The 24,087-nt window shown below is 46.6% G+C and overlaps 1 protein-coding gene across 5 annotated transcripts in view; it reads left to right on the forward strand.

Moving 5' to 3' along the window:
- LOC135907150 (trypsin-1-like) overlaps window positions 1–23,337 on the forward strand; it is a 119,992-nt gene extending 96,655 nt beyond the window's left edge. For 3 of the 5 annotated variants that reach the window (XM_065438803.1, XM_065438802.1, XM_065438804.2), the window contains exons 2-8: window positions 6,747–6,895; window positions 8,435–8,710; window positions 11,345–11,424; window positions 13,153–13,238; window positions 14,531–14,817; window positions 17,484–17,641; window positions 21,198–23,337. In XM_065438803.1, the coding sequence (XP_065294875.1) occupies window positions 6,796–6,895; window positions 8,435–8,710; window positions 11,345–11,424; window positions 13,153–13,238; window positions 14,531–14,817; window positions 17,484–17,641; window positions 21,198–21,353 (1,143 nt within the window). In that variant the 5' untranslated portion in view covers window positions 6,747–6,795 and the 3' untranslated portion in view covers window positions 21,354–23,337. The remainder of the gene's footprint in view (window positions 1–6,746; window positions 6,896–8,434; window positions 8,711–11,344; window positions 11,425–13,152; window positions 13,239–14,530; window positions 14,818–17,483; window positions 17,642–21,197) is intronic. The other 2 variants (XR_010565908.1, XR_010565909.1) reach the window with 2 other exon arrangements.
- The last annotated feature ends 750 nt before the right edge of the window (window positions 23,338–24,087 follow it).

The following is a 24,087-nucleotide window of genomic DNA, read 5'->3' on the forward strand; positions in this document are numbered from 1 at the left end:
CACACGGTAGATGTTGGAACGAGAGACATCTGTAACCTGAGCATTCGAGACGCAAATGTCCAAAATTTTGCCACGTGAATTGGTGGTCAAGGTATGCTGCTCAAGGGAAAAGAAGGACGGAAAGTCCAAACAGCAGGCTGCATTTTTCTCTATATGTGATGATTGTCATGTGAATATCTAAGCATGTTCCCATGAAAATAGTAATAATCATAATAAATTACAAATTTCGTGTGCACTGCCCCAGAGCAAGAGCCTTGCTGCAAGGACTGCGGAGCGAGATTGCTGTCCGACAGTGCAAGAAGGTGCTGCGCCAAGCAAGACCTTAGTTTTTTTTAATATCCATGATCTCGCATTACATGTAGACGAGATGACAAGATAACGCTTTTGAGAAATGCAAATAAGTGGTTGTTTCTGTCATTGCACTAATTTAGCAGCCTCAGTGGCACAGTCCATAAATGGTATTCTGCGGCTAACCACGACGTCGGGGGTTTGATTTAGGGCGGCAGCGACTTTACGTCAATGGGATTAAATTGTAATGAGGCTCGTTTGCTTAGATTTAGACGGACCTTGAAAAATCTCAAGTGGTCAAAATTAATCCGGAACGCTACACTACGACCTCTCTGATAGCCGTAGTATTGCTTCGGGGTTTTGAGCTCCATGAATAAGTCGATAGATCGCGGTAGTTTCGAAGTTTTTCGACTCCAATTTCATGGAAATGAAGGGTAAAACCTCTGGATCTACGAAGAAGTAGCGGAAGGCTTCGATCTCGCAGCCGAGCTACGCGATTGGACGATCACTTCGGCGCACCCCCTGGTGTGGGCCAGGAGCAGCTAGCAGGCGCCGCACGCCGCGCCACGCAATCGTACTTCGTTCGCGGCCAATCAGCAGACGTCCATACAGGGCTTCCACAATCGCAAGAACACAGCGCTCGACGATCCACACGCGATGCAAAGTGTGCGCTGCGCCCGGCGGTTTTTCACCGGTGCGTGCTGGAGAGACCAAATTCATGCACTGTGTGGCATACTATGCGCGAGCCTTTGTCACGCACTGCATTTGGTTGCCCAGCGATCACCGAGCGCCCACCGATGGTGCAAGAAAGCTCCGGCCGTGATGAGGTCCGATTATTGCGTTTGAATCACGCGAACCGTCTCTGCTTGTTCGCGCAAAGGGAAAGGGAGCGCAAGAGCGAGTGGTATAGGAAGAGACGCCGAATAAGCGGTGCATCATGCTTGTGCAATTGAAATCTTTTTTTCTCTTGGCACAAACCACGATGCGCTGCTGGCAGTTGTCGCTACTTTTGCGAGTTCCAGGGGTTTAAAATGAAGGCATATCGGTGCACCGCATATCGGTGCACCGTATAGCGGCGGAATTGTCCAGTAGCAGATAAACGAGCCTCGTCATGCTCACACGACAAGTAAAAAGAAAAAAAAACACCGGAAACCTCAGTGACGCACCCATTTTCGAGATTCGCTGGCGACAAAGGTAGTCGGACGTTCGCATGTTTGCATTTATGCTTTAAAGCTACACTAAAGCAAGCCACTAAATCAGTTTAGACGGATAAAGCGCTCTTGGAAAACTCTGCTGTCGCCAATTTCGAAGTGATAGCCTGATTATTAGAAGATAAAACGAAAGTCAAAGTTTCAGTTCTTGAATTTGACGCCGAATCCTCAATGCCAGTGCGTCACTGTGACGTCACGGATTTCAATGTATTTCTTAGTATCTATAGGCCGCGTTGGCTCAGCAAAAGTTCTCGAAACTCGCGATGTTCAATATTTGGAACACACAGAGAGAGAGAGTAAAAGAATTATTGCATATAAATAACATAAATGTAGTCTATCTTTACGGCTAAATAATTAACCAGACCCTAGAAGGAGCTGTCGAAATCGATGACGTCACAGCGAGATGGTGCAGGAATTTAAGGAGACGTCACCACCCGTCTTCTGTTATTGCGCTTTTTCTGGCTTACCAAGCGTCTTACCTTGGTGATAGCGGTATTTTCGATATTTTAGAAGCGTAACTTACTTATAGAAGAAATGCTATTTCTCTTTAGTGTCCCTTTAACGGAACGTTTCGGCCGCATTTCAAGGTGATCATAAATTTGATAGGTAGTGTTGATCATATCAAAGGGGTGATGCTGGATTTATTTTGGCAGCTTTCTCATCGTGCAAAATTTCTATATCGCAACACAAAGCACTCCATTTTTTTTCATAACGTATTTTAATTAGTTATGACAATGATGATGATGATGATTTCTTTTTTGTGTGTGTTTTGATTTTTGCTAAATGTCCGCCTTACTATATTTTTTTAACTGTGGGCTTATATAACCTGCTGCGGTGGCGAGTCAATAGTCGGAATGTTTAAACGAAAAACAACCCACGATTTTCGGAAACGGTATCAGATTCTTAGATTGTGGTTTGCCCAGAATAGAAGCGTTGATGCGCCCAGATGGCTCTTTAGTACGCTTTTCGGCGTGCCTTTAGAAGCAGCGACGAATGGGGGCGCAGATACCCACCTTCGGATAAAACAGAGGCGAGGCCCTGGGTTTAGCTAAAGTCCCTTGATGAATTTCACTGTGGTAACTTACTGGCTATTTACATCCCTGAAATGTCACTCAAGAAGTCGCTAAGATTCCTAAAAGGCAAAAATTCCCGCAAAGGTGACCAAAAGTTCGCCAAATTTATCGACTTTCTCTGCGTTACCAACATTGTGCCGGATCAAGCGTCGAAGGTGAAGAGAGAGGGGCGGATATAGTGGAAAGGTAGAGAGTTCACTGAAAGAGAGAGAGGAAGCAGGAAATTCGGGTGAGTTACCTAGGCTATGTCCAATTTGCTATCCTGCACGGTGGCAGGGTTACGGGAAAGTGAAAAAGTTAGAGAGGGGAGGCAAGAGTTCAGGTTAATCCGGTCGACTAGACGAGTCACAGTGCATATACAGTTCACGTAGCCAAGTTTCTTGTCTTGAGGTATAATGCCTAGGAGGACACGACTTTGACTTGCTGGTGTACACGCGCGGAAAGGCGATAGGGTCAAAGGGAGAACACATGCCCTATATATAGGGACCAACAAAGGCAGATTACGGTAAGGGAGTGGACATTAGTATGTAAGAAATGCATGATGTGCTATCCGGTGTTGCACATCCCATGTATAAGGCTGGGCGGACAATGCCTCTTGATGACAAAAGTTGCCAATGATCGACGACTCGATAGCGTACTTGCGCTACTGTTTTAAGCCTTGATCAATTGGAAAATGATTACGGCTGCTGCTACGGGGCAATAATCGAGCGCTACACCATCTCCTCGTTACGAAGAGATTACACGGCGCTAAGCTCTCATTTCACTGTTCGGGGGTGCGGGTCCCTAAGACGGCGACAAAGGGACGAAGACACGCTCGGAGAAGCACAGCCACGAGGCGACCGTTTAATCGATACCCCGGAAACGACACCGCGGGGTCTGAAGAGCCGGGAAAACACAGTTCGGCGCGCGTGCATCATGCGCTACCTCTTCAGCGACACCGGCACACATTGCGCCGTTATCCGCCTCTTGACCGAGCGACGTCGGGGAAGCCCACCGGTATCTCGGCCCCCGCTGAAAGTACGACCGCGCTCCCGAGAATGAATAGCGAGCGACTTTTCGCGCTTGCGCGCGCTTACGCGTATAAAAATAGCGCGCGCGCACGCTGTGTAGCTGCACTTTCGGCGAGCGCCACCGAGGTTTCCTTTCTTTTCCTTTTTTTTCTTTGTTTTCCATTTCTTACCCGAAAGAGGTCCAATGGCGCTCTATCTAATAGCCCGAAGACGATTTCGGCGCAAATCGTGCAACGCTTCTTCTACTGCATCGACCACGCGTGTATTGCCGTATACCAGTGTGTGCGCGTCATACTGCTATTCCGAGACGCATCGGGGAGCCAGCGTGCTATCAGTGCACGGAAGGGTGAAGTGGCATTTGATGAATTAAGAGCTGCAGAGGTATGATCGTAATATGCGGCTGCGTTCTATGCGACTCGTGACTAGCAGCACGACAAACAGAAATACGCAGCGCCTTCCGCATTTGGCCGGTGGACTTTAAAGGGACACTAAAGGCAAATACAAAGTCGACGTGGACTGTTTAGGTACCATTCCTGAAACCTCGAAACGCTTGTTTCCTGCCAAGAAAAGACTTCGTTTGCGAGGAAATTGCGTCTGAAGGGTCCGAATACCTTTTGCGAAATTCAAATCTCCCGCCACCCAACCGGGGCAGTGGTGACGTTGCGTACGCAATCGCCACCCTTTGCTGCCGTCGGTGAGTAAAACGGCGCCCGACAGACGGCGGCACCGAGTCAAGACAGAGCAGTGGATTCGCCGCTGCAGCTGGTTTTTGGTCAAGTGGCGTAGACAGTTCGGGCATCCCGCCACATCACATGGAAGTTGGATTCTCTCCTACGTGCAGCTTGTGCGAGTTTTGCGAGGGAGCAAAACCGCAGCAGCACTACGCGATAACGAAACTGCAGAAACGCGAAAGCGTGGGTGGCGCGGAGTCAAGCGAAAACGACACCTTTCGACCGCCCGCGTCATTCTCAGGGTCACTTCAATGAGTTCTTTGTTTCAGAAATAAAATAGAACTGGACAAGTAGCAGTTTATTTCGCCCTATAATACAACACAAGGGTGCTTTTTGGAACAAGTGGTTGTGTGCCAGTATTAAAATTTAACTGAGGAGCGCTTTCATCATCGGGCAAGTGCTTGAATATCCCGGGGGAGTCTGTAATCATGTCCTGCACTTACTTAAATTTCTCGATTCATAAGGTTCTGTTCGCGATGATATTGACGCCTTAAAGATTTGCGAGCACTAATCTATCACTGTAGCTTTACTTAACATTTGCTTTTAGGGCTCCTTTAAAAAGTTCCTGTCCACAAGCTACTCATCTAATCGAGAACATCGCTCACAGGGTCGCTCATTGTAGTCTAAATTGTTTGAGATGTATTTAAACATCGATACTTGCCTGCATATTGTAGAATGAAGCAGAAACTGTTTCGGCTACGAGCACAGATTTTGCAGACGGAAGCCAAGCTGCTGATCCGACAGGTTGCACCATCTGCTTTCATCTCGATGGGCAGACGAACTGCTTCATCGAAGCAAGCGCACTTCTCTCCTATCCCCCGAGCCTAGAAGTTGTTTCCCTCGCCAAGCAACTTTGCGCCACCGGAAGCCGAATCTACATATCTTCCATATTACGCGTTTTATGTTCGTTTTTATTGTTATGAACATTTACGAGAGGTGGGCGAATATCACTTTTTTTCCCGAATACGAATAGTAAGCATCAATTATCGAATCGAATATCGAATAGTCAAGCGCAGGCGCACATATATACAGCAAAAATATAAATTTCTGTAATTCGGCATAATTAGGTACTACGCTTGTACTAACCAGTGGAAAAAAGACAGCCCACTATCACGGACAGCCATGATCAATAAAGCAAGTAACTACATGAATAGCCTCTCAATATCTTTAGAGCTGGGTCGTAAACAAGCTTTCCATGAAATAATGGTTCCTGTATGACTAGCTTTCCAAAAATGCTAAAGAAATGGCTGTTAAAAAAAAAAACTCAGTAGTTTTCGGAAAAAGAGAAGAAAAAGCTGCTGAAGGATTTGTGTGCCGTAGAAACATGCATATGAACCCGTTGCAAATGAAACAGCACTGGTCGTAGCGTATAAGATAAAGCTACTATATTTCTTCACTGCAAGCAACAATAAATTACAGACTACACAAGCAAACAATCGCAGGTTGTCACGTAGGTTTCTGCCACGAAACCGACAACAAGGCTTTTGTTTTCTGTTGATTTGTTTGCGTTGCTTGGAGAACCCTCGTCAATTGTTTCACTTCACATAGCTTGCGATTTAATTAGCAGACGGAGAACAGTGAACAAAAATTTAACAGATGGTTGTTGGGATATGCTTGCCTAATTTAGACATTCGTGAATACTGAATAGCTCATTTTTGTGTACGAAATGATTAGTTAGTGTCGACTATTCGATTACTGTTTCAAACTTTGAATATTCTCCGAGCCTTAATATTCAGGTGATATAAGGAGACGTTGGCGCACAAATATGGCGCCCGCTAATATTTGCCTCTGAAAGAAGATAGCGCAGTTATGCATAACAGTCTTGTGTATGTCTAAAAGGGCACTAATTAAATGTATGTTAAGTGCTTCTTAATTAACTACTCAATAATTCACACCAAACGTCGTGGATTCGACTATAAATGGTGGCACCATCAATTTTGGTGCCGTTGAATTTTGGTCCCTCCAAAGGTAGAGGGTTCGACTCCCACCAAAGGACGTGGAGTCGAGTGCCCTAATTAACTCTATCCTAATCAACTGTGCCGTAATCAATTTCGCCCTAATTAACACCAAACGTCGTGGGTTAGAGTCCTACCAATGGTCATTGATAGCACCATCAAATTCAGTGTTATTGAATGTTGGTGCCATAACGCGAGACGGTCAAATTTTCGGTAACGCCGGACTACGGATGTTTCAATCCATGAGGCACTTAAGACTTTCGTCTTAATAAATAAATAAATAAATAAATAAATAAATAAATAATGATAACCACTATCATTGAGTAAAAGAAGAGCTCTGAGTCGATGATCGCTTGAGAATACAGGGGCGCATCTAGAGAATTAGTGGTGCTAAGTTGTGGGCTAGTTTTCTTGGTTTTTTTTAATGAGGCAGTAGACACTAAGCATCGCCGTGTACTTATTGTTTGCGCATGCGCAGACGGGCAGACGGCGGCGGTGCCGTACTGCTGCCGGGGCGCGGGGGCGCCATGCGGCGGTGGCGGCCTCACTCGTGGTGGGCGCTCCTGCTGACCGCCTGCTGCTGCCTGCACCTGGCAAACCCGCAGATACACCTCTACGTGCCTGCACGTGAGTACCACGTATGCTCGATTTGATTTGACGGTCACGAAAAAGTTGCCAACTTATGTAGCCAGCATTTAGACAAACACTTGGTTGCCTAACTAATACAGAAATGACACGAATGAACAACAGAGATTAAATTTTCGCAAAATCGTAGCTTTACAAATGTCTACACCGCTCCAAGTCGGCTCTACATGGGGTCCTAGAGATGGTATTCATCCCACCAACACCAAATATTTCAAGAAAGCCTTCTTAGAAGCTGTTTTTGACATTTGTTTTGTACCGCCGGTACAACAATTTAATATGGCTAAAATATATTCACCTTCTGTAAGCGTGGTTATTTAGACCAGTGGGCAATACACTCGATCGGCTTCGGAGCGTGATGTTGTAGGTTTGTAACTCACCACCGCCAACACTTTTCCTTTGGAATTTATTCTGTTCTGATACATTTAATTTGTTTATAGCGATTCGCCTTACATGACAGACGAACGGGTTTCTTCGTTAGGTACGACTAAACATTCTTACGCGTCTAATATATCCCTTCTGTGGCTCCACCAAGCGTGTGATGTCTGCCTCCCTTCGAATGAAGCAGGCGGCGCGCTTCAGTACCTCGGCTTCCTTGGTAAATCCAGCGACAATGAGTAGCTCAAGAAACGCGACTCGACTTTATTCCTTCTTGGCGGCAGACGCCCAATGTTACGAAATTATGGCTCATAAATAACCGAGAATGGCTGTTAAACTGATCTTCCGTTGTTCACGGTGCACTGTTCTTCCGTTGTACCCCCAAGTGGAAATGTAAGAGCCACAGAAATACAATTAAGGGACATTCAATAGCAGCCACGGAGAGGCTGTATGATTGTATATAACGTTGATAGAACCAATCTCACAGGGTGTCAAGGAAACTCATTTCGCAAATTTTTTTTTTACTGATCTAAATCCAAAGTAGGCAGAAGTTCATGGGAAGACGAAGACTTGGTCGTAAACAAGAGTGGTCCCATGAGCCAACGTATCGGCAAGGAGACCTGTCCCTTGTCGAAACACTGGCTCCAGCAACAGGAGGAAATTGATACAATGGCAAAGCGACAATCGGAAAGTGTTACCTTTCTGTCACCGTCCCAATACGAAAGAGCAGCCCCTGGATATCTGAAGGGATTGAGTGTAGTGTAGGCAATTTTGATCCAGAAGTATGTAAAGGTGCTTCCTTATCTTTCACTTGCTATGCCAGAGTGAGTGAGTGAGTGAGTGAGTGAGTGAGTGAGTGAGTGAGTGAGTGAGTGAGTGAGTGAGTGAGTGAGTGAGTGAGTGAGTGAGTGAGTGAGTGAGTGAGTGAGTGAGTGAGTGAGTGAGTGAGTGAGTGAGTGAGTGAGTGAGTGAGTGAGTGAGTGAGTGAGTGAGTGAGTGAGTGAGTGAGTGAGTGAGTGAGTGAGTGAGTGAGTGAGTGAGTGAGTGAGTGAGTGAAATAACTTTATTATAGCTCAGCCAGAGTACTCTAGAAAGTGAAGGAAGGCGGCAGTGTCGTTTTAACCATTGCTTACACACACGACGCAGACCTGCCGGAGGAATCCGGCTACTCGAGCCGCCAGGGCCAGTGTTCGTACGGCGGCGACGACCGGTGCACGTTCGTGCTCCTGTGCCTGTTGTCCGGCGGCACGGCGGCCGGTCGCTGCGGCAACAGCCTGCTGTACACGTGCTGCGTGCGGCCGCCCCGCACGCGGTCCTCGCTGCCCGCCGACCACACGGCGGTGCAGGCGCTCCAGGCGCGAAGCCCGTCCGCCGCGCGAACCGCCACGCAACGCAAGTACTACCACGTGGGCGACGAAGACGGTGAGCGAGAGAGAGAGAGCAGTCGTTGACGCTGCCTTCCAACATAGAGGGTTTCCTACGTAGAGTTTCCATTGGCAGAACAGGACCAGAGGCAAGGAGCAGAGGCAAGGAGCGGAGAGGAGCAGAGTAGCAGCAAAGAGAGAGTGCGACTGCTTGCTCTTCCATTGAAACGTGCCGTGCGCACGAGAGCAAGTGCGAGCGTGAAGGTGTATCACGTGACCAGATTGTTTACCTTCCCATTCATTCGCTTATCGGTCGCCATTGCTGCCGCACACTTAAACGAAATTAAGGAAATACGACGAATGTGTGATGCATTAGTGTCACGTGACTCCCTTGCACTCCGCTTCTCACGCGGGAGCAGTTCGGACTGCTTGCGACTGCTCTCGGCGTCGCCAAACTGCTCCTGTTCTGCCATTGGATGACAGAGCTCCTTCTCCTGTTCGCGCATTGATGTGCAGACACTATTGAGAGAGCACTTTGGGGACGCTTTTGGGTTCTCACGTTCGCCCAAATGAATGCGCCCTAAAGGGAACTCTGGCACGAGTGTCCATACGGAAGCTGCAAGTACGGCGGTGCAGACTGCATGAGTAAAGGGCAATGCTTAGATTAGCCTAAAGTTAGTTCTTCTGGCTTCAAGAGGCTTTGGAACTTTGAAACTGATCATTTTCAAGAAAATATTGAGTTATATATGTATCGATTTGCGATGACTACGTACGTGGGCGGAGATTGTCTTGGAGCGCTTAGAAAACTATGAGTTTGAAAGTTTACAAATACGATTAGCGTAATAAATAACGCCGCAAGAACGTTCAAAGAGACAGGTATAGAAATGAGACAAATCCATCCACAAACTCATCATTCCCGTGGTCGCTGAACCACCATACTTGCAGAGCTCCCTCTAGTAATATTTGTAGGAAACTATATCGTCTTTATATCTTGCTCAGTTATCTATCTCGCTGTCTCTATGGGGGATACCTGTGTTCTGTAGTAAAAAGAAGTGTGGATGGTGTTATGTGTATCCTGTTCGCAAAACACCTGGCAGTGTTGTGGCTACCGGGAAGTGTTGTGGAATCTGGAAGGCACACTCCCGGAGATGATGTACGAGACAGTGCTTCATTTTGTTCTGGTTTGTGGCTTCTTGTGGATTGTTCCACTGTCCGTCAGCTTGACCAGCCACCGAAGGATGTCGTACATACACGAAAAGTTCTCGTATGTGAATGAGTCTATTAATGAGGCTTGCTAAAGACAGCGGTACTTACCGTAGGTCTCAGCTGCATGCGGCACCCAGTACAGGCATTGTTTCCAATATTTGACATAGATGCACTCAATTGCGTCTCAGGTTAATCATTATTGAAGAGCTACAGCAGACAGCTAACAACAGTGCATAATACGAAGGACGTAACACGGAAGAAGAGACATACACAGCCCTGCGTGTGTCACTTCCGTGTTCGTCTCTCGTTGTGCGCGCTGTTATTAGACGATCATGAATAATGGATAACGAGTTAGACCGAATTTCCGCCCTAGTATCGCAGATAATGAATCCAATCCTGAGGACCGTACGTTGCGGTGCATACCTCTGGTTTGCCGTAGCACCTAGGAATGCCTAGTTAAGGTCAAATTCTGAATATGCTGCAGCTATATATAGGACTCCGTTCACGAAAACCTATTACGTTCCCCTGAACTAATCCAAAATGATTCAACTCGCTTTATTCTGCAAAACCATTAGAGTACCGCGAGCGTGTCTTACTTCAATGAAATCAAATCTCGGTCTTCGGTCACTGGCAACGCGTCGAATTATTTTTCGCCTATCATATCTTTTATTAGCTATATATCACCGCCCTACTCAACTGCCGAATTTCATGGCGCGGCCATATTACTCATCTCACCGCAATTATCATCAGCATAGAGTTAGAACTTGTGTATATATAAGAGGACATGTGTTTGTTATTTTTTACACTCACTTTTGCCACCTCCGTTGAAAGAATGGAATGAACTTCCAGCTCATATTGCTCACATCAATAATAATGAAAATTTTTGAAATATACTAGCTAATATTGTATAACAGCAAGCATTTGTATGAACTAATGTTGGTTGTTTTTATGTTACTTATATTATGCCGTGCTGCATTAATGTACTGAACAAACTTTCAGCTAACATTGTATTATTAGCAAATGTATACAAACTCGTGCTTTATTTCCCCATATTTCTTGTGTAACAGATTTCCCTCTATAATGTTGAAAGGCCCTGAGGGTAAAATAAATAAATAAACTGCGTGGGCTACGAATGAAATATCAACATTAAGATGGGAATTGGGGCATGTTCGTTGTGAATCTTCACATAAAAACTCCTACACATATTTCCTACGTGTCTGTGTACGTCGGTCCATCTTTGTGCCATCGTTATGGCACCTTTTACCTGGAGATGCAATATCAACGGATGTACGATGTCGAAACACGACGTATTGCATTAAGCACCACTTCGTCTTCGTCTTGCTTCGTCTTCTGAAGTAAACATCCTCGGTGTCATTGTGGTATTTTTGCCTTTAGTTTCAGTATGAATTGCGTCAGGTCACTGCTGCTGCTAAGCCCCCACTTTCCAGGTGTACTGACCAGTTCACCCCTTATTTCTTCTATATAGTCTGCGGGAGGTCAACGAACAAGCCGCAGAGGAGAATCATAGGTGGTGAGGATGCCCAGTACGGAGAGTTCCCATGGCAGGTAAGCTCCTGTTCACACTCCACGGGTGCAAAGATATCCCTCTTTGTTTTAGGTGTGAGTGAATATTCGAAATATCGAATACGAATCGAATAGTATTTGCTGTTCAATTCGTATTGGATATTAAATTTCCCTTATTTGAAGCTGTAAATTTTATTGTAAATTTAAAATTTACAACTTCCAAATTTACAATAGGCAGCGAGGCACTGGAAGTCGTAAGGGAATACATCTACTTAGGGCAGGTAGTGACTGCGGATCCGGATCATGAGACGGAAATAATCAGAAGAATAAGAATGGGCTGGGGTGCGTTTGGCAGGCATTCTCAGATCATGAACAGCAGGTTGCCATTATCCCTCAAGAGAAAAGTGTATAATAGCTGTGTCTTACCAGTACTCACCTACGGGGCAGAAACCTGGAGGCTTACGAAAAGGGTTCTACTGAAATTGAGGATGACGCAACGAGCTATGGAAAGAAGAATGATAGGTGTAACGTTAAGGGATAAGAAAAGAGCAGATTGGGTGAGAGAACAAACGCGAGTTAATGACATCTTAGTTGAAATCAAGAAAAAGAAATGGGCATGGGCAGGACATGTAATGAGGAGGGAAGATAACCGATGGTCATTAAGGGTTACGGACTGGATTCCGAGGGAAGGGAAGCGTAGCAGGGGGCGGCAGAAAGTTAGGTGGGCGGATGAGATTAAGAAGTTTGCAGGGACGGCATGGCCACAATTAGTACATGACCGGGGTTGTTGGAGAAATATGGGAGAGGCCTTTGCCCTGCAGTGGGCGTGACCAGGCTGATGATGATGATGATGAAGTTGTCGAACATTTGTTTGGTTCGAAAAATAAGGGACAACAACAGCTCTTCCAGTCTATCGGGAGAAAGGTGGATGCAAACGGAGACTCGTTTAATTGAATCTGGTGTAGAATAACCGTGGTTGTAGCACAAACGATGCAGTTCTTGAGCGAAGAAGGTCACCCATGCGCTACAGTCATCGGCCGTTGAGTAAGCATGTCTCCTTAGGCAACCAAAGAATTCGCTGTCTCCATTTGGACAAATCATTATCATTTGGGCAATCTCACCACGTTATTATGCCTTCAAAACGATGTGCGGTGCTGTTTACGGCCCTTATGGCTCTTCCACCGAACACTAAACTATATACGTATACCTTGCGATGTGCTGGTCCCCATTTTTTGCTTCACTGTCATTATAATCGAGCATCAGATATGACCGTACTTTGTTTTTCATCCACAAGCCTCACGTGTGTCCTGACATGCAGTAGTTAACGGTATTGCATGTACCAAATAATGCAAACAAGCCTTTTGTTGCCGAAGCAACACAACGAAGCATTTCGTTTATGTTGTTTTTAATTACCTACTCAAATGTTTCGTATGTTATTCCAGTAAGTCAATATCTTTTCCGTATGCCTTCCGTATAATTCTTACAGAGTCTGTGTCTATACTAATAACATTCCGTTCAAATTTCATAAGAATTGTACGAAAGACATGTGGAATACTTGAAATACATGCGAAACGCCTTTGTAGAGTTGGGGCTGCTCGATATTCGATTCCATTACTGAATTTTACTATATAAACATCACCGCTCTTTTTTTCTTTTTCTTTCTTTTTTTTTGCTTGCTATTAGGGTCAGGGTGTTTCCATGCAAAAGATGCACAGCTGTAGAAGGGGCACGTGTTAATGTTGTGCTGACAGACGTGTTGATACGGTGCAGGCCCATATCAAGATCTCCCGTCAGCAGTGCGGAGGAGCCCTCGTCAACCATTTCTACGTTGTTACGGCGGCGCACTGCGTACATCAGTAAGTACAAGGCAGTCAGCCGTAGCAGTCGGATTCAGAATCTTGGCTCGCGGATCCAGCAATGTAAAGAACTGTGTTTACGCCTCTGCGCATTAGCTTCTAAATGAACTAAATGGTGCTGCGGAAGCTGCTGCGGAGGCACACGCTGTGTACAATGTTGCTGCGACCATCACAGCTGCAGTCATCGCTTTTGCGATCCTTAATGTTGTCCAGACCAATCGGAGCCTCTTACCGAAATATGACCGCTAAAGATGTTCAGCTGTGAGTGTCTAAATATAAGTGATGAATTTAGGTAGTTCTTCCCAACTCTTTTACATTTGAGAGTTTGCTACTTTTACCTCATTGATCGTAGAACTCAGTCAATTTTAGTGTGAAAAACGAACAACGTCTCATTATTTGTCCCAGTTGCTTCCTTACACCCACTGTTAATGATATGGCTGGTTTCATATCCAAAGCCTGCAGTATATGGCACACAGAACGTCGCGAAGGAAACACATGAGCCATGAGGAGGTGGCGAGCTACAAGGAGTAAGTCCGGATGGTAGGCAGACTAAAAGACCGTCATGGCCTGGCACTTTCTCTTGGCTTTATTAAGGGAATCCGATCTCTTACTCCGGTCATAGATGCTGTTTCTGGCAACGCGTCCTCCCGTTTGAAGACACCTTTCCTTTGCCATATCTGCACCGAACACTCGTCCCTCCCTCAATAAAGCTTTATTGGGACAATATTCTGTGGTGACTGCCGGCACAGAATTGATCTCTAGTAATGACAGGCCATAGCGTTAACTCTTCCAGCGACAACTCAAAGCATGCATAGTCCGCGGAAGCTCTCTGGGAGGCTTTATTGCATTAGTACATGCATGTTTACAAACATAGTTCCCAAAAGACTTTCAGCTAAGTTTTCTGGAACAACAGAAGTGCAACAGCCTATAAATAAATAGCGCTATCACGGTGACACCAGTATTCACGTAGAATTAGAATGTGTGAAAATTGAGTTTTATCGCCAAGTACAACAAGAAAGCTTCGTGCATGAGCTCGACGCATGCGAAACGTTCCTTATATCTGAACACATCAAGAACGTGTGCCTTTAGTATACTTATAGGTCTAAATACATCTTTTTTTTTTTTTGCTTGGCCAACTTGACTGCGAAGGAATGCACGATCGGAAGCTTTCCGGGGTGACGAGCGCACAAAGAAGCGGTCTATACATGCGCGAGATCTATGCCGACACCTTCGCGCTCTCGTGCATCCGCAGCTTATGCATGCCCCACCCCGTGGTCTCCGGTCTTTCGCAGCACGCCGCTGCGGCGAATCTCGGTGATCCTGGGCGCGTACGACATCCAGGACCAGCGGTACCAGTCGTCCCAGGCGCAGGCGTTCAGCGTGCTCGAGAAGAAGATCCACCCGAACTTCGCCTTCTCGGCGTCGCAGCCGGACCGCTTCGACGTGGCGCTGCTCAGGCTGGACCGGCACGTGCGCTACCAGGAGAACATCCTGCCCATCTGCCTGCCGCCCAGGGGGTGGACCTTCGAAGGGTGGCGAGCCACGGTCACCGGATGGGGAAAGACGGACTCCACGCTCAGTAGGCCGGGCCTCCGGCCCATCCTCCCCTACAGTTGCGCACGTATCCATGCACGCACGCTAGCAGACTCCTGTCCAGAGAGGAAGGGATGCTGGCTAAGCTAGCGCACGTTGATGATTCCTGGGGGGGGGGGGGGGGGGGGGGGGTGTATTTCGTAAGAGTCCTCCTAGTGGACTGTCCATTTCGGCCGCTGCGGATTGGATGTAGCTGTACGAGAGAGGATGAGACGGGCCGCCCTAGCCAATCAGCAGCGGCCGAAATGGACAGTCCACTAGGTGGACTCTTTACAGAATACCCCCGCAGGTCGACTAACAATGCGCGCGAAGAAACAACACAAACATTGTAGAGAAAGCAGAGGTTTAGAGGGAGATGGAGTCTTCAAATGATCAACAGTGGTGCAAAAAAAAAAAGAAAAAAGAAGAAACGGTGGCGGGGGTGTCGCTGGAACCATTGTTTCTAAAAGGAGACTTGCCCTCAACAGTGTCCCCTTGTCGCGACATTCCTTGTTCCTCAATTAGAGAAGACAGTGGGGCTAGTTGGTGATCATTACAGGCTTGATACATCCTTAACCAGCGCGAGAAAGACATCGGACCAGCAAAGAAGCACACAGGACAGAACGATAGTGCCCAGTATTCTTCTTTCTGTCGCCCGATGTCTTTTTCCCGCTAGTTGAGGAAGTCCCAAGTACGTGATTCCTTGTTTCACCACTGGCGAACATGAAAAGAAAAGGAACGTGACAGGGCCGTGTGTGCGTGTACCTTGCTGCGCATATTGTGTGGGATGTTTTCTGCTGAAGGGATACTGCATAGGACATCAAGATTTCGTGTTTCTCTAAATTTCACTTATACCAAGGCCGTTTAGAGAGGGTCTAGCTAGAGTAGGGCGAGGTAGCAGACTCAGGAACACAAATCGAAGTCTATTGAATATTACAAACCACGGCCCAGCGCTATCCCTGCCTTACTTTATTTTTTTTTCTTTCGCAGAAGCACTGTACGTATTGTATGATGCCAAGTTGCAAACTAGACCCCTTTTTCTGCATCTACAAATAGATACGATAGGAATAAAGGTTCAACATTGGGAAGAGGTTGTAGCGGCCATGTAAGGGCCGTGAGAATGGTTTTAGGAACTCCTAAATATAGAAGACGCTGGAGACGTGGGGCTCAGTTAGAGATGCACGAATATTCAAATGCTTTCAATAAAGAAACTAATACGCTGATATTGATTGGCTCCTCAGATTAGAATTATGCTGCTTATTTTTTTTTCAATGTTTCCGCAATTTACAAGTAATCTTCATTGACCTGAAAATGGCTGAAAAACCACTTCAAAGCAAAAAGGTGTCACTATTGTGCCGAATCGCCACTGTCGTAGAAAAGATAGCCTACACTGATACCGTGTGATTGAGGCAGTCGAACTACGAACGTTGTGAGTATTCACTTCAGACACGAGCTAGAATACGAACCGAATGCGATTGTTATCGTTTTGCTGAGAAGCTTCACCACATCTCTAAGTTCATTTTTTTATATTGTGACTTTTCTCAAGACTCTCCAAGTTGTTAGCAGGGACAACAATTTCCACAATAGCAAAGGCTGCCCATTCCCCTGAAAGGTGGCCTCCCGGCTCCGCGTGCAGCTGGTTTCAAGCTGTCATGACGCCCTTCTATCGTCCCGGAATAGCACTTTGCAATTTGAACTAATTGTATATAATAGAATACGTTCTCACGTGAGGCCAGCACACCTCTGCTGCCACGAGGATTATAGAAAGTGCATTACCTAAGGAATAGACTGCCTGTTCACAAACACTGATGCAAGATTGAATTTTCCCTAAAATCTTCGCTTTGTCTTTGTTACATTAGCCAGCGATTTCGTTTCCCGTAGGAATTCATAAGCCTGCTCACATGAGTAGCGCCCACAAAGCGAACAACAAATACGCACAACTTAAAGTTTCGTGTGCGCGCTTAAACGACTTCCACAAATTGGCGTTCTTAGTGGGGCGCTACTAGCACGTTACATTAATTGCTTCTTGTTCGTTAACGTTTCATGCTCAAACATAATTTTTTTCTCAGGTGAGAGAAAGAATAAGTCTGTTGTATCGAAAACTGTTTTGCATATGACGTTTCAATTAGGGTGAAAAGTTAGACGAAATCCGGGACACTACGCCGACATACGCCACTACGCTTTTTACTTGTGAACAAGGCTGCCGTGTTGGAGCCGAAGCGTCTTCGTTTCTTTTAAGTATACTTTGGTCGGCGTAGTGTCCCGGGTATTGTCTACCTTTTCACCATGTTCCATCACGGCCAGACGGGCTTCCGTCAAACACTAAACTTCAATTGCATGTTGTGTGCGTTTTCTCCTACGATTTCTTTTTCAATGTCCCAACGTTTCTTATTAAGTAGCTTACGAACGTGACCATCAGCTCGATGTACAAACACCCTTCGACAGTATACTGGGCTTTATCTGTGTGTCCTTGAGACAAATTTACGAATAATTTGCTAAACTACATTTGCTCCAATTGAAGCAACACAGACTTAGCCAACGCAGTACCTTAATAAAACCTGAATACAGTGCTCGGCGCTGTTGAAAAGAAAAGCTGTAGCGTGTTTGTAGTCGCAGCGTGGCTTCAGGCAGAGTAGCGTGCCAAACCCGTGCGCCCTCTGTGGCGTCCCGCAGGTAACCGCTACGGCACGCGGGTCCTGCAGAAAGTGGAGGTGCCCATCATAACGCGCAGCGAGTGCGAGCACTGGCACCACATCCGCGGCATCCGCATCAGGATCCACCAGGAGATGATGTGCGCCGGCTACAAGGAAGGGCGCAGGGACGCCTGTGTGGTAAGACTCCGGCAGAACGCCTGCTCGTTAGTGAATGCATCGCTCGCTCACACTCACGGACCAGTCATTCTGCTCCTTCACACTACAGAGTGTGCGCGAATTCTCACATTAGCAACAATGGTTCTGGAACGAGTGTGTTAACAAGCACGTTATGCACAATCCTTCCATTTGTAGTTTTGTTTTTTCTCTACTTGCGAGCAGCGATGAAGCGGAGATAGCTCCCTTGTAACGAGGACCTCATCGGTAGGTAAAGGAAATGCATGCAAAGCACATTCAAAATAAGCTTAAGCTCAAGTAAAAAGCATTTGTAAAAAGTATAAAGTAAAAACATTTGCTGTCCCAAGAAACGCGCTCCAAGGTCCAAGGGTTGGACAACGTTAGAGGGCAGATACATTAACCTATATACTGGAAACAGTTGCCGCATACCTAGAATCGATTCAATCAACGTCTTGGGCATGATCGTTGAGTCAGGGTATACAAATTACAAGACTATAGCCAAGCTAATTGCTAAAACTGAAAGTGACATTCTTTTAGTTCGGAGGGTATCAAATCGGCATCATGAACTGAAGGAGGATAACCTCATTCGACTAATGCATGCTTTCGTTCTGTGCCACTTTACATACGTGACAGCCGTGCATCTATGGAAACGGACAGAGCGGGATAAATTGAATGCCCAGCTTAGGAAGATTACTAAGCGGATTCGATGGTTACCTGTATACACTTGTACAGAGCGATTAATGCAGCTTGGCATTCATAATACTGCAGAAGAGATTGCAGAGGCCTAGGAGCGCGCACAACTAACTCGCCTCACTACAACGAAGGCAGGGAGATCCATCTTGCAGGAACTCCGATAGCACCCCGATAGAGGAGGAGTTCTCTGACGTTCCTCCGTCGATCCGTGTGAACATTACGGTTGCGTCAATACCTAGGAACATGCACCCCGATCATAATCGCGGTAGAAGGAGGGCAAGGGCGGCCAACCTCCTTTGGAAAATAAGCAGTGATCAGTGACAGGTCAGCTTTGTGGATGCCGCTTTTTGTAAGGAACGTCGGACATTCACCATCGTCACTGTCGATGGTCGGCAAGGAATCACCAATGCTGCCTCAGTTCGGACCAGAGGCTCGCAAATTGCTGAACAAATGGCTATCGCACTAGCCCCACTGGATAGCTCACGGGATATCATCTATAGCGATTCAAGGTCTGCAGTCAGAGCATTTGAAAAAGGTACCCTTTCCAAACAGGCCCACAGGCTCCTTGGGGGCAAGGAAATCACGCACCACTGCGTTTATCGGTTTCCCGGACATCAGGGTCAGATAGAGGGTACTCCTCCAAACCTCAACGAGTCGGCTCACGGGGCTGCGCGCGAAATTGCTCACAGAGCTACCTCCGACCAATCGGAAGACGACTCCCCAGAGAACAGGCACACGCCCTCCACTTACAACGAGATTACTAAACACTACGATCTCAGCCGTAGAGCCTACTTCGTTCTTCATCCGCGGCTCAATAGACCTCAAGAGCTAACGCTCCGTCTACTACAAACGAATACGTATCCCAATCCGTCCCTCTTGCATACAATCTATCCGGAGGCATGCACCGATGGCACGCGTCGCAATGGTGGAGAAATAGCCACGTTAGAACACATGCTCTGGTGGTGTGCCCGGTCACGCTCTATCATCGATAACAGTTCGGCCATGTGGGAGGCGGTCCTCCGGAGTCCTCTTCTGGCTGACCAACTCTGGGCTGTCCAGCAGGCCCACGATGCGGCCGAGAGGCTTGGCCTTTTGGTTCCCACGTGGGAGCGGTACCCTTCGTGATGACTCACGATCTGCAGGACATCAATAAGGTCTTACCGTACCATACCATACCCCGCTGTGCAGTCGGTAGACTTCAACATTCGTTTTTAAACGCAACATATCTGTGTAGCAACCACGTAACAAGCCTCTCCATGTGTGTAGGAGAGGCCTACGTCAGGGGTGGTGCCATCTACTCCTCCTCTCTTAGGCAAGCGGTACATGTGAAAAATAGGCCGCCTAAAATAGAGAAGCGAGTATAAAGGCGGCGACACCATATCACAAAGAGAGACCGGCTAAAACAAGCATTCAAACGGTAACGCAGCGTTCACGCAACGTTCAAGTTAGCACATTGTACAGTAGTGCAAGTAACGTCATTTAAGATTATGGAGCTGTTAGTTGCTGTTCACTTTCATTTCAACGGATAAACGAAACACAGTCTGCAATAGAATATATTTTTATTGTCACGGCTCTAAAGGAAGACTTAGTGCTTACAGCTGTGTTTTTACCTAAATTGCGCAGTGCTATATTTCGGTTCACTTCGTTCAGTAAATCAATTGAAACTTTTAGCTCCTCGCTCTGGAAAAGTTTTGCAGGATCTCCTTGATCGGAAAGCAAGGAGAAAAAACGTAGGCAAACGTAGGCTTGTACAAGAACCGTAATTCGAATGGAATGGTTGTGAATTCGCAACAAAATTTGTGTTCTTTGTTCTTAACCCTAAACATAGCTGCTCATGATGTCCAGGTAGGTATACCGCGTCCCTCTGCGCCCACCATCTTGTTGCACACAGTAGCATACAAGCTTCTTTATATACCCCCCTCCCCCCCCCCCCTTTCCAGCTGTGGCGGTATTTTTTATGGAAGTTGGGAAAACGGTTTTCGGTGGCCTACTTCGAATTTTCAGTAGGGATGGCATTATCGAACGTATGGTATTCTCGAACGGTCACTTTCGGGGATGCAATAACATTCATGAGATTTTGTGTGACACGGTGTCTGACGCTTAGGCGGCTATACTGTCTATACAGCGGCGGCATTTCTGGCACCGTGCCTTGGCAGCATGCTCGGCAGGATGCAAGGAACGCCGTCGGCCGTAGATGCCGAAGCGTCGGACGGCGAGTCATGCGAGAAAGAGAGAGAAAAGAAACTTTATTGATCAGTTAATCGGAGTTATGGCAGGTCTGGATGGGCCCTCAGTCCAAGGCTCCACTGGCTCTTGCGGCTCGCTGAGCTTGGTCCAGGAGGGCCAACTGGCTCCCCTGATCCTCGCTTGCGAGCAGTGCCTCCCACTGCCGTACGAAGTCCGTGACGCTTAGAAAAGTTGAGTTGACGTTGCTTGGCCGAGCCGTACATTCCCACGTTATGTGGGCTAGCGTGGGTTTTGCGCCGCACCACGGGCAAGTGTCTGTGTACTATGTCAGGTGCATCTTGTGTAAGAGGTGTAGGTGTGGTTATGAATTCGTTTGTATGCGACGCCACTATTGGGCTTGTCTTCTATTTAGTTTGGAACGCGGAGGGCCGTAGGTCCATCTCTCCCTCCTCTGAGTCTCTAATATGTCGCGCGCTGCGGACAGTGGTTCCTCTAGGGTTCTGACCGCTGCTCGGTCGTTGCTTCCTCGAGCTATGCGGTCAATCTCTCGAAAGTGATCACGTCCCCGAAAGTGACCGTCCGAGAATGCCACCGAATGTGATAAACAGCAATAGCTGCTGCACTTATCTATGCGTACAGTCATCTATTAAAGTTACTTGGACGATCTTCTCTATTTCAGGGTGATTCCGGCGGACCGATGATGCTGAACTTGAATGGTCGGTGGACGCTCGTCGGAATCACATCAGCAGGATTTGGATGCGCGCAGTCGTTCCAGCCCGGCATCTATCACCAAGTGTCCATGTCCGTCGACTGGGTCATCGCGAACATGCAGTGACCGGCAGCATGACAAACGAAAGAAACTACAGTGTTCCCACCCTATGTGCAGGCAAAGTGTCCACTGTAAGCGTGCATTGTTTCAAATGCCTCCTGGTCATGAGAGAGTGAAATAGCGTCACTACACAAGTCCCGCCAAAGGAAATGATAGCTTCGATCCAGCGACCTCTTTGTCAGTTTCTTAGATACCGTCAATTGAGGCTCGGTTCAATTGTTTTACGAACCCAGCATCAAGGAAAGCTTCAAATACGGTACCATACAATGATGCATTGGCAGGATGGGGCTACTCAGCATATGCATAAGTGAAATCTTCAATGTGCCCTGGTCAGCTTTGTGAAACTGTAATTGGCGCGACCACGAAATTATTTGTACAATACACGTTATTATGAAATGGAGAACTTACGTACGCACCACCGTTCCCTGCACACATAAAGCACGTTTACGATTTCTCAAGAGTGACTGCCCACGCAGGATATGCCGTCAAAAACTAATTACGCTCGAAAACCAATATTCTGTGTCATCGTAAGACTCCAGTATTCACGGTTGGCCGCGTTAGTGTCGTAGTGGTATAATTTCGCCATTTATTAGAATCACTCAGGTGTAGCAATTGAGGCTCTCAGTCGGAAACATTTATTCAGAGTAATGGCAGAGGTGGCAAAAGAAGGACTGAGCTAGCTATGACAAACCTTTGAAGTTATTCATTTATCGGTGATGCAGGGTCAGCTGCGGAATTCTTAAGAGTACACAGGCCGTAGGCATACGTTGGCGCAAGGGGGCTACTAACCGACTACTTTACTCGCCTTCGCTTAGACTGCCACATGTGCTTAAAGTACGAAGCCGCTGTGGTTTAACGATTCACTAAATTGACTAAACTGCAGAAAAGTGAAACGTCATTTCTGACACTATGCTAAGTATATACAGACGCGCAACCTTCTACATTTTGGCCCTTTGATTTGCTGCTAGCTCCTTGATCATATGCATCACGATCATATAATGGTTACCACAAACACCTTTAATGCGCTAATTTATGCATGTAGGCCCTCTGCAGCGCCCTGTAACTGCTGGCGCGTACCGTCAAGAGAACACCAGTCATTCTATGCCAGCGTTCGCAAGTATATGAGGGTGTACTACGGTAAATACCTTCGAAAGATACATCCTACACAGTCATAGCACTATCCCACAATGCACGAATCATTGGTGCCAAAATACTTTCAAGCAAACATGATTTATAAAGACAGTATATTGGCACTCATTTTTGCACATAGTGTTCATTGTTGTTCGCAACGCCATAACAAGCGTTAATGAAAACCTGACGAAACATACAACGTTTCCAGTCCAAAAACAAGCAAGGAAGATGATATGGTAGGATATGTAGGACTTCTGAGCAGAGTCCTACGGTCATAGTTGAACCGGTGTATGCTCAGGATTGATGCCTGAATCCCAATCTGCTTCTTTTCTTTTGCACAGGGGAAGGGAAGGCGGGCACGAAACGAGAAGAGAAACATTGCAAAGGAAATGAGCAACACTAAGAAAAAAAAAACAAGCAGCAAAGGTAAAAACACATGTGCTGCGCGTTCCTACACGGCGCTTATGTTTTACAGGAATTGTTACGAAATGGAAGACTCCCGGGTGTCCGCAAGTGCGATAGATTGCACGCACGATCGTGACTCGAGTACAATGGACAACAACAGCGGTGATGACGAACATCGAGTGAACAGTGTTTGCTGCAGTCCGTGGACAAAGTGCTCGGTGACGAAAGCGTGCGTTGCCCGAGGGAGAAAGAACGCCAGCAACTGATATCAAATCAAACGTTATCGACCAAGGGACGATGTGCCAATCCTACTCTTCCCAGATGATGGTACCATGGCGCAACTTGCTTTTTTTTGTGCGTGTGCGTGCGTGCGTAGCGCGCTCCCTCCACGGTAGAGTGTCCGTGAACTGACGTGTTGTTACAGCGACTCATTAAATGTTAGGTATTTCCAGCACAGTTGCCTCCCGGGTTTCTTTCACTGCTTTTTGTCTGGCTGCGTACCAACGCATATTGGGGTACGTGTGATCAGGTAAGTATGTGATGGTACTTTGACATGCGCTAGTCGTGTACAGAGCGGTTGCTTTCAGCATGGAGCGAGAGCCGCGCACATGCTGTGTAAAGGCAAGAAGTTTTCCAGCTTGCAGAAAATTAATTTCGTGCCTAGGGGTCTACCTGGATGCAGTTCTGGCTGGCACAGGCACAGTAATAAAGACAGTGCTGGCAGTTTTTTAATATATATATATATATCTTGTGAATATAAGTAAGAGACTGGCGCATTTGCGGGTACCCTAGGCTTCACTCGTTAATGGGTAGTGAAACCGCTGAAGAATAATGGAGCGACACGAAAAGTAACAACATGCCTACAAAGTTCCGTACACGGGAGCAATTAATGCACTTGAATATTTTTAAAATCATATCCATCTTAGTGGAATATTAAGCAGCATAAAGTAAGTCAAGCGCGAAATTAGTAATTTTAATTGGAATTAGAATTAATAAGTAACTAGTTAATTTTTATCCGTAACTGTGGAATACACTGTACTATTTTAAATGAGCAATATCAATTTAACTTTAAAATATTTGGGAACTTTTGCATCACCATCCATGGCCCAAGTGCGATATAACAATTACAAATCCATGACGTCATACATGGTGTTCGTGCACTGGGTATATTGGCACGAAAAGAAGTTCGCCCCCACCCCCCCCC

Source organism: Dermacentor albipictus, chromosome 4, assembly GCF_038994185.2.
Source record: "Dermacentor albipictus isolate Rhodes 1998 colony chromosome 4, USDA_Dalb.pri_finalv2, whole genome shotgun sequence".
NCBI classification, from domain to species: Eukaryota; Metazoa; Arthropoda; class Arachnida; order Ixodida; family Ixodidae; genus Dermacentor; species Dermacentor albipictus.